This window comes from Myotis brandtii, unplaced genomic scaffold, assembly GCF_000412655.1.
Source record: "Myotis brandtii unplaced genomic scaffold, ASM41265v1 scaffold32, whole genome shotgun sequence".
In the NCBI taxonomy this organism is placed as follows: Eukaryota; Metazoa; Chordata; class Mammalia; order Chiroptera; family Vespertilionidae; genus Myotis; species Myotis brandtii.
In genome coordinates, this window is record NW_005362269.1 from 1,083,256 (window position 1) to 1,094,390 (window position 11,135).

General features: G+C 52.3%; 1 protein-coding gene across 1 annotated transcript in view; it reads left to right on the top strand.

Annotated features, from left to right (window-relative positions):
- Nucleotides 1–412: 412 nt before the first annotated feature.
- PPARGC1B (peroxisome proliferator-activated receptor gamma, coactivator 1 beta) overlaps nucleotides 413–11,135 on the top strand; it is a 26,734-nt gene continuing 16,011 nt past the window's right edge. The window contains exons 1-4 of the mRNA XM_005870596.2: nucleotides 413–512; nucleotides 772–809; nucleotides 1,319–1,492; nucleotides 7,953–8,168. Of these exons, the coding sequence (XP_005870658.1) occupies nucleotides 413–512; nucleotides 772–809; nucleotides 1,319–1,492; nucleotides 7,953–8,168 (528 nt within the window). The remainder of the gene's footprint in view (nucleotides 513–771; nucleotides 810–1,318; nucleotides 1,493–7,952; nucleotides 8,169–11,135) is intronic.

The window sequence follows — 11,135 nt, forward strand, 5'->3', positions numbered from 1 at the left end:
GCCTGCCATGAAATGCTGTTGTTTTTATTATTGAAAAAAAATTTGTTACTATGGCTGTGAGCTACCATTTCTCGAGCGCTTGCCGAGCCAGGCTATACCGTTGTTTCATCGTAACCTCGTGAGGCAGGCGGGGGTTTCCCATTTTACAGATGAGGCAGCTGAGATTTGGAGGTGAAGGGACTGGCCCAGGGTTTCACAGCGGCTGACCGGGGCTCATGATTCAGATCCGCCAGACCCCTGGGCCTACGGGACTCCATTTCAGTGTCAGTCTCCCAACTCAGGCTGTTTCTAAATTGGCAGGGCAGCCCTCCTACTGGTAACTGTTAAACTTGGGAGATGGGGATGAGAAAGCGATGGCCTTCTGATTCGAGGGGGTCTGGGGTTAGGCCTGAGAACCTGCGTTATTTCTAACATGGTCCAGCTGCTGCTGACACTGCCGGTCCTGGGACCACCCTTTGAGAAGCACTGGTTCATGGCAGTGATGTTACCAGAGTCCCCACCCCCGCTGGCAGGTGGGCTCAGGGCCTTGCAGACCTTTTCCTGTGCATAGGATACGTGTTACGGTACACAGAGAAACGTGTAGCCTGGTTTTTCTCTTTACACACGTGGAATACCTACTGATATCCTGCAGTTTAGTTTCTTGTCTAACATGTCTTAAAGAGTATATTCAGCCACCTCATTCTCTTCAACAGCACCATAAGATTCCATGATACAGGCGATACTAGTTTTATTTACCTGTTGTCTCATGATGGGTGGGCTTCCACATTTTAGACTTTACAGATATTCCTGTCAAGTCCCTGGGAACACAAGTGAGTGAGTGTCCAAACATAGTCCTCACTCGATAACATCAGCCATTATTATTATTATTATTATTATTATTATTATTATTGCGATTTTTGTTGCTTCCTTATTAATATGGAGAGATTGTTGTCTTTCAGAAATCTCCTTTCAGCTGGGGGCAGGTATGGGAAGGAGTAGGTCTCTATTTACAGGTCCTCATAAAGTTTTCAACAAAACATTGCTGCTAAGAGAAAAGAGGGGCTACGTGGGCAGGGCCTTGAGGGATATATAGGAGTGCAGAGGAGAAGGGGAGAGAACAGCGGGCAGGATTGTACTGCCAGGGCCTGGCTTAGCTCCTGGTACATTCAAAAGATGTAAGAGAGTGGGGCAGAACTTGACATTTCTTGGTCATTTGGCAAAATGGCCTTGGCCAAGGGCGGCCGAAGGTCCGGACTGGCAACATCATGAGTAGGATGGTCCCCACTTGGGTTTAGCCAAGCTCAGCTCTGACCAGCCTCCCTCCTTCCTGTCTCCTCAGGGTGTGGGGTCCGAGGAGGAGCAACTCTGCGCCGACTTTCCAGAGCTTGACCTCTCCCAGCTGGATGTCAGCGACTTCGACTCGGCCACCTGCTTCGAGGAGCTGCAGTGGTGCCCCGAGAGCTCCGATACTGAGCCCAGCCACTACAGCCCCGACGACTCGGAGCTTTTCCAGGTATGACCTCCCAAGCCGCTGTCCCTGCCCAGCCGTGGCCCTCTCTGCCCCTGAAAGCCTGGCTCCGCTCGCACCACCTTCTTCCGCACTTGCTCACGCCAAGAGGTCTCCTCTTGGGACTACCAAAGCTCTTACGACTGTGCCTCTCGCCCTGGATCTGCACTTGATCTTCGGCAGCTCTCGCCCTTGCCAGGCCTCTGGAAAGTGAGGGCTGGGAAGAGCTGCTCTCTCTGTGCCCCCCCCGCCCCATCCCAATCAGAACCCAGTCCCTCTGCGGGTCAGGGCAGGTTCCAAGTCCTCCCTTCCCTGTGGTAGCTCGCTCAGTTCTCTTCTCCATCCTGTGAGGCAGGCATGATTATTTCCCCATTTTGCAGATGAGGAAACTGAGGCTCGGAGGGTTGAAGGCATGTCGCCAGGGCCATCTACCTAATCAGTAACGAGCTAGATTCAAACCCAGTCGGCCTGCCTCCCAAGCCAGGGCTTTATAGCCATGATGATGCCGTGATGGGAATGCCTCACGTTTACTGAGCAGCTGCTCTGTGGCGGGACTGCCCGGCTTGCGTATATTAATTCACTTAATTCTCTGAACAACTCTCAGACATAGTACAGTTATCTCCATTTTTCAATGGGAGCCTAGAGGGTCTTTAAAAGAGGCAGTGCTGAGAACCGCTGTGCATACATATGCCTCCCATCCTGCGAGCTCCCAGCCCCGGGGCACGTACTGGGTGATGTTTCCTTTAAGAAGCCCTCTAACGTGGAATACTAGGATGTCTGAGGTTTGCTTCAGAATAAAGCAAGCTCAGGACCATTTGAGATCTTGCTTCCTGGCACAGGTCATCAGTTTGGCTCAAATGAACTCCCACACAAAAAAGAATAAGGCAAGCTCTGCGTGCATTTGCGTGTGTGGGTGTGTGGGTGACCTGGAGGGTAACAGATGAAAGACGATTGGCCATGTTGTTGAGGCTGGGTGATGGGTACATTCAAGTTCATTATTCTTTCCTTGAAATGTGCTCCCCCATGAAGGCTGCGGGGAGAAGACCTAGCTCCCTGCGCCTGTCTGGCCCTGTAGTAATAACAGCAACAGCATCCTATGTGCCACTTGCCATGCAGGTGCGCCATAGCATCACCTCGGATGGTGCGGAAGATGACATCGTTGCCTCTAGACATGTTTACGAGCTCACTCTGTGTGTCAGGCACTGTGTTCGTCAGTGCCCTGAGCAGCCTAGAGGGGAGAGTGACCCTAGATCAGCTGACACATAAACAAACTGTGCTCATTGCATTGGGGGCACAAAAGGAAGTGAACTGGAACGAGAAGGGGTCCTAAAGATTGGGTGTCAGGGAAGGCCTCAGGGAGGAGATGCTTCAGCCGAACGGCGAGAAGGAGGAGCCTCGTGGAGACCAAAGAGCAGGGACAGAGGACGCAGTACGTGCAGAGCTGGGAAGCAGGAACAGAAGGGCTGAGGGGTAGAAGCTAAGGGGAGACCAGGAGATAGTCAGAGAGGTAGGCAGGGCCAGATCATGCAGGGTCTCTGTGTGCTAACGTAAGGAGTTTGATTTTTTCCCAAGGCTATTCTGATATATGAGTAAAGGGCTATTAATAACCCACTTCACAGGTGAGGACAGTGGCGCTCAGAGAGGTTAAGTAACTTGCCCAAGGTCCCACAGCTAGGAGGGTCAAGGTGTAGACTAACCTAGGAACCCAGAGCCCTCACTGCTACACAGCCTCTCTGCCAACCCCATGAGGATCAGCAGGGCTGGACTCCAGGTCTGGCTCCATCTGGTGACCTTCATTCTTTACGTGAACAAAGGTAACGAGACCTACGCTATGCTGCTCCCTCCCTCAGAGGGCGCCAACCTCCAGAAAATGCTTTTATGTGTGGAGACTGATGAGTGAGAGGGATTTAGATGCTGCGTGGGGACCATCCCCTGCTTACCCAGAGATTGGCCAGTCCCACTAGCAAGATCCTGCCAAGGTCCTACTATGTGCATGACATGGTCTCAGACACAAGTCAGCTTGGTGTGCCCCTCCCCCGCCCCCCCTCCCCCAGGCTCCCAGCTGGCAAGAAAGGCAGAATCCTCACTGATGCTTAGGACTATGCAGAACTCTGTCCACCCAGCCCCTCTCCCCTTGCTGGCCTGTGCCCCCACCTGCTGCCAAGACTAGGCCAGCTCCACCCATTATACATGGATGCGCCTCTGTGCCTGTGATTATGTGATCGGTGCCTGATTCCCGCCCTGCCCCCTCGTGAGCCCCATGAGCATGGGGACCTGATGGCATTGTGCCTTGTTACAGTCCCAGCGCTCTGCACGGAGCCTGGCACTTTCTCAGGCTTAATGCGTAGTTACCAAGTGACTACATCCTTCAGAGCCCAGCTCTCATGTTGGCTCCTTCTAAGGAAGTTGGTCAGTCACTTCCTCTCGAGGGTTTGCATCTTGTGTGTGTGTGTGTGTGTGTGTGTGTGTGCATATGTGTGCACACGTGTGTGTTTATATGTGTCCTTTAGACGTCAAGCTCCTTGGAGGACAAACAGCATTTCATTCATGTGTGTGGGCCCTCACCCATTGTCGGGACTCCGTCGTATGAAGGCACCGATTGTAATGTATCTTTCCTGCCAAGGGCCAGGTGTGAGCCAGTCCACAACCTTGAGCTGGGACTCGGGGGCCATAGGTTCTACCCGCCTCCTGACACTAGCTGGGGCAGCTCCCTCACTTGACTAGTGGGACTCAGAGCAGTGCTGCCTTGGGTCACAGGTGTGAACTAACAGTCAAATGACACCATGGCTATGGAAACAGACTGGGAGAGTGAAGAACAAGCTACTGGACAGGTTTGACAACGCCTCGGGGGCTCTGCCCAGAGGCCTAGGGTTGGGGCCACACAGGCACTTGGTAAGCATTTTTGGAGGAAGCAAGCGTTTGGCTGTTCTGTCACGGTGTGCCGTGTGGCCCTGGGCAAGTAACTAGCTTCCTTTGGTTGGGCCTCAGTTTCCCCATGTGAGCAATGAAGAGGGAACATGGATTCAATCAGTGGTTCTTAATCTGCTGGGGGAGAGTCGCAGGGTCCTTTAGATTCAGATGAAATCTATGGACCGACTCCCAGTAAAAAAGGGGGAAACTGATTTCCTGGGTTTCCCAGGCTCCAGTTAAAGCCCCCCCCACACACCCCCGAGACAGTAGAGGATTTCAGAGTGTCCTTGCCACCCTGATTGCCTAAATTCTGCCCTGTGACATTCCTTCAAGCACTCTGGGCCCAAAATGAAGCGTTTCCCCCCAGATTTCGTACAGACTCCTTTCCTCTAGCTTGAAATCAGCTCAGGAAGCTTGGGGGTGGGGCTGAGTCTATTAATATCCCTTCCTCCGCTGATTAACTCTCCATTAATTTACACTCCGTTTCCAAGCAGAGCTGGGGGAGTAGAGCTAATGGGCCAGGAAGAGGAGAGGGGTGGCCCAGCCCCTGTACTGTATTATCCTACAGTGCCGATGGGATGATGCTGTGGGCAGGAATAGCCTTTCTTCCCAGGGAGGGCTGAGGAGATGGCGGAGGCCTTTGGTTAGTTATTTTGTTGATGCCAACCTGTTGGGGGCTTCTTGAGGTCTCTGCCATTTTGTATCCATTTGAGCACAGCGCCCGGCACACAGTGAGCCCTTGACCCCCTCCTCTGACTTGCTGTCTTGTGTGACCTTGACAAGTGTCTTTCCTGGACCTTCATTCCCCCACCCTAAAAGGAACAGCAACTGAGTTTCCTTGTGAGCGCCAGCTGTGCTGCACTGGCCATTGTTGCCTGGAGGGCTGTGCAACGAAAGAAAGATGCTGGCAAGGAAGGAACAGCCACAGCTGCTTAGCAGTAAGGGGAGTGGTACACTTAGGTCACGTGGCTAACATCCCTGGTCTCTGTGTGATCCGGGAGGGATCTGCTGATATTCGCGATAATTCATATTATCTCTGGGCCATCGGCCACCTCTGTGAAAGGGAATTCTCATTCCATCCAGTGCTTGATGACATCATTTCTGAGTAACATTCCTCTAGAATCTGTTCTTTGAAACCCTAATCTCAGTCTCTCCTCGTGGCCAGAATGCATTGTGTGGGTCATTCATTCTTCCACTCAAAACATCTGCCTGGGGGCCTCCCATGCTTTAGGCACTGTCTGGGCATGGAAGCGCTTTCATCATGACTTCCATTGAGGCTCAGATCCGAGCCCCGAGCGGTCAGCCCCAAGAGTGGTCATTGAGCCCCAGGTTCCAAGACCTTAACTCCCTGCCGGGCTAGACAGATTGCTCTGGAGACCCGGGGGCTCCGGTCTTTGGGTTGGGGAGGGTGGGGGGAGTCAAGTGAGCTCCATTGCATTCTTTTTTAAAAAATATATTTTATTGATTTTTTACAGAGAGGAAGGGAGAGGGATAGAGAGTTAGAAACATTGATGAGAGAGAAACATCGGTCAGCTGCCTCCTGCACACCCCCTACTGGGTATGTGCCAGCAACCAAGGTACATGCCCTTGACTGGAATCGAACCCGGGACCCTTGAGTCCACAGGCCGGCGCTCTATCCACTGAGCCAAACTGGTCAGGGCTCCACTGCATTCTTGAGCCAGAGTCCATGGGTCCAGATCTACCCTTGGTCCTCCCCATCCCCAGGGCTCAGGTCAGGCCCAAGCAAAACCTTCTTGTGACCTTTCTTTTATTCTTAGCTGTGTTCCAAAAATGACAAACGCGTTTGTTCTCTTCTCCCCGTGCCCCCCTTCGAATCACTCAGCTGCTGCTCCGGCTGCGAGGCCTGGAACAGATTTAGTGGGGCCAAAAGGCTGTCACGGGATGCGTATTTCAGATGAACTTCCTGAAGGAAGGATCAACAGCCTGACCTGGGGTGGGAAAGCGTGCGGGGGGAGGCATCATGTGACAGCATGTGCTGCCAGAACAGGCCCAGCAACCAGGGGTTACTAAATGGGGTCCTCGCTGCCTCGCCGAAAAGCAGGGAGAGCTCCGCAGTCCGGGCCCCCGGCGTGGGCTGGTGGGCTGGGAGGGTGCTCCCTGGCCCTCCTTGCTGTGGATCTTCGACATCAGAGCAGGAAGGGTCTGGTTCATCTGTGCGTGGAGTGCTCGGTGCCCTGCCTCTGTCCTGGACTCGCTGTGTGACCCTGGACACCTCACTCAAACTCTACGAGCCTCAGTTTCCCCAACTGTGAGACAGATTAGAATGGCACCCGGCTCTTACAGGTTGTTGTGAGGCAGTATTTACAAAGCCGTTCTGTTCCTCTTTTTAGCCAAATTCTTTGTCCCAGGCCTTTGTGCTTGCTTTTCCCTCTGCCTCAAACCTTCGTTCCTCCCCCTTTTGCCTGGCTGGTGCCTTCTCATCTTTCAGGGCTCCTAGTGTAAGTTTCAGCTGCTCTGCGCAGCCTTCTTTGACCCCCCAAAATAACCTGTAAACCTTCACCATGTTCTTATTCTGCATCACAGCTTCCTTTTATCTTCTTCCCAGCCTCTCTGGTTCCCTGAAATGATCTTGTTTGTTTCCTTGTTTAACTCTCTTATCCACTGGAGTGTAAGCTCCATGAGGGGCTGTACCGGTCTCAGCACGTTGTATCACCAGTGCCCAGTCAGCGCCAGGCACAGAGTAGCCATTTAGTACGTATGTGTTAGGGGGAGGGAGGGAGGAAAGAGATGGGGGAGGAATGGTCACTACCACCACCACCACTACCACCATCATCATCTTTATTATCATCAGCACTATCAGTGTCATCACCATCATCACCATCATCACCATCACCACCATTATCACCTGAATTATAGTAGTAAGTAGTAAGTATTACCATTTGACAGATGGAAAAAACTAAGGAACTTGCCTAAGGACACGTATTTGAAAAGTATGGGTTCTGGGATTCAACCTCAGCTCCAGAGCCCAAACTCCTATCCACCACACCAACTACCTCTCTGTGAGTGAGTGAGGCAGGCAGGCCCTGGGAGCCCGCAGGGAGATGGTAGCTGTGGTTGTCCTTGTCGTGGCTGAACCCTGAAGCTTCCAGCCTTTCCACTGCCTGCCTGGGCCCAAGGGTAAGAGCCGCTGAGACCCGCAATGGGGTGCTGCTACCAGGGGCATAGACCAGCCTCGGGGCTCTGTCCCAGGGGTTGGATGCGGGAGGCTGTGGCGCAGAGCTGCTGTCCCTGGGAGAGGGGACTGGTCTTGGTAGCGCACAGCCCAGACGGGGACTCCCAGGGCAAGACCATTTCCTATCTCCTGCTGCCTGCTCCTACACTTCTGAGATTCTTGGAGTGGATAACACATTTCCTGGGCATCTTCTACCGCAGCACTTCTGTGAGAATCTGATGGGGGAAGCATCCTAGAGGGTCTGGCAGGAGGGTGATGATGGTACAGCTGCGTGTGCACAGCAGGCTTCTGCCGTGAAAACTGCTGAGCCGAGGTATGACTAACCGTGTTCCCTCTCTGTTCCACCCGTGATCCCTACTTCAGATAATCGACAGTGAGAATGAGGCCCTCCTGGCAGCACTCACCAAGACCCTGGATGACATCCCTGAAGATGACGTGGGTCTGGCTGCCTTCCCAGCCCTGGACGGTGGAGACACACCGTCCTGCACTTCAGTTTCGCCTGCCCCCTCGTCTACGCCCCCCAGCCCCTCCCTGGAGAGCCCCCCGGCCAGGGCCCCTGAGGTGGATGAGCTCTCGCTGGTGAGAACCTATTTCCAATCAAAGAGATGGTGGTGGCCTGGGGTGTGGTGCTTGGTTGTAAGGCTGGTGGGTTTTGGGAAACCGACTGTAGCCCCTATAGAGGTCTCCGTGCATCAGGGGCAATGGGGTTCACAGAAGACAGCCTGGATGGGAGGCCTCCCTGGGCCCCACCTTTACCACCCGCACAGCTGGGCTAGCCACAGAGGCTTCACACACATCTGCAGGCCCTTGGAGATTTCATGGATTGACCTTGTGTTGCAAAACCTTGAAATTACATGCAAGCATTTTCCTAAAAAATTATACATACACACACAGTAAAAACTCAAGCAGATGTGACAGCGAGAAGCAAAACGTCCTTACTTATCTCACGATCGCTTTTTCCTTCCCCAGAGCGTACTGTGGTTACTGATCTGTTATATGACATTATTCCTCTTCCACCTTTTTATTTTTTTACTGCACAAAGGGAGCCTACATTATATTCTGCTCTGCACCTTGCTTTTCACAGTGTAACTGCGTGTCTGCAATGCTTTCAGATGAGTGCAGGTAGCTCTGTCCCATCCTTTTGCTTGGCTGCATAGTGTTCCTTTGTAAGGACATACCATGGCTTATGTAACCAGTCCCCTTGTTGATGGATATTTCTGTTGTTCCAACTCCTTTATTGCTACAATGCTGTAGTCACTGTCCTGGCTCAGTGGCCATTGACACATGTGAGTGGATAAATTTCCTAGAAATGGAATTCTTGGGTCTACAGATACATGGGTTTGTTTTTTTTCCAGTTTAGACAGATACTTCCAGATTGCCCTCCAAACAGGTTGGACTGGTTTATACTTCCATCAGCAAAAGTTAAATGTTCTCTGTGTGAGTATATGCAGAATGTGGGAATGTGCACACGGGGTCACAGCTTTCTGGGGAGACGGTCTCAGCTTTTATGAGATTCTCAGAGGGGTCTAGACCTCGAGTTGCTCATAGCATTGCCCTTGATTCAGGCTGAGGGTACAAATGCCAAGATGTCCTGGGGTGTGAAGTCCAGCTACGCTCACCTGTGTTCGGCTCCTTACCTTGGTGCTATGGCTCCTGGAGGCCGGCGAGACCCAGAAAATCAGCCTGTTGGAACTGAGGAGGTCTTGGGTCATGGAGAGTTTTGAGCTGTAAAGGCCTTTGACCATGGGGAACGGAGACCCAGAGTGGGGAGGCCCCTTCTGTGGTACAGCAAGTCGGTGTGCCAGTGGACACTGAACCCAGGATGCCTTTCCTTCTTTCCTGCTTCTAAGTTCCCCAAAGGAGCGTGAGCCATTTAGTAAGCACCTTGGATGTGCTGGACACATGGGTATGTTCAGTCCCACATTGTGGCTCCTGCCGAGAGGGCCCTGCTTCCTGCCAGATTAGAATCAGACCTCCTGGGTTTGAATCCCCACCCCCACTCCCCACCCCCCACACCCATTTAACACTGGTGTGTCCTTAACCTCTCTGACTCAGCTTCCTGGTTTGTAAGGTGAGGTCAAAAACAGTGCCTATCTCAAAGGCTGTAGGTAATACACGTAAACCGCTTAGAACAGGGCCTGGCACACAGAAGTTGCTCAATAAATGCTCTCTAAGTAATGATCCTGGCACGGCCATTACTGGTAGTAACAAGGGGAATTCTCCGGGCCATTTCTGTATGGGGCTCTGGAGCGGGACCAAACCTCTGAGAGGCAGAGAGCGACCCCTGCTGGTCACAGACCGTTCCCTCCTGTGCCTGGATTGCCTTCATTCCACACGTTTTTGAGCAGTGTTTCAGGCACTGTGCTAGGCACACAGGAAAAAGACTCCTAGTAGACGGTCAGAGTTAGAAAGGCCCTGAGATGTCCACATGCTCAGTTCTTAGCCTGGAGTCATGGATGCCAGAGAGCCCACCATTGGCTTGACAAAGACCCATGGACCTCTACAAACCTGTGTGTTTTTCTGAGGTCAGCAGCTTCTAGCATATTCTTAGAGGGACTCCTAAGTAAAAAAAAAAAAGGTTCAGGTATAGTCATCTAATCTACCTGCCCCTGTTATTCCAATGGAGAAACCAAGGCCCAGAGAGGGAAAGCACTTGCCCAAGGTCTCATGGTGAGGGGCTGAGGTGGGCCAGAACTAGGTCCCTTCCCTCCAGTCCACAGAACTTTTCCTGTCCACGTCAGAGAATCACGGATGTGTGTGTGTTGGTGTGGGGTCCAGATGGGGATCCTCCAGCTCCTACGGGAGCGTGGAATGGCCTTTTCTCTGCTTCCTGGGCCTTTGGTACTCCTTGTTGGGACCACCTGGGGGATATGACCCCCAGGGAAGCACTCGGTGCTTTAGCAAAACCCTGCCCTACTTCCTGGCTTGCTCACAGCCGGGGCTGAGATGGGATCCCTGGTAGGATTCCAGTTGCACTCAGCTCCCTGCTATCTCGGCTGTGATGTGTTGCATGCCTGCCCTCTGGATGTAGACCTGTAAGCGTCTCAGCAGTTTTTATAGAAAAACTGGAAAAGCCAGACAAGCTGAAGTGTCACATGCTTCTTGTGTAGAAACATTGAGTGGCCAGAGGCACTATGTGTGTAGCATTAAGTGCAGAGAGTTGATTGTCTAACAACCCCAAACACACATGCATCCCAATAAAACAGTGGTTCTCAACCTTCCGAAGGCCGCGACCCTTTAATACAGTTCCTCATGTTGTGGTGACCCCCAATTTCATTGTTACAAATTGAACATAATTAAAGCATATTGATTAATCACAAAAACAATATGTAATTATATATGTGTTTTCCGATGGTCTTAGGCCAGTGGTCGGCAAACTGCGGCCTCTTGCGTGTGGCTCTTCCACAAAATACCACGTGCGGGCGCACACATACAGTGTGATTGAAACTTCGTGGCCACACTCAAGGGGCCAAAGAGCTGCATGTGGCTCTCGAGCCGCAGTTTGCCGACCACTGTCTTAGGCGACCCCTGTGAAAGGGTCATTCG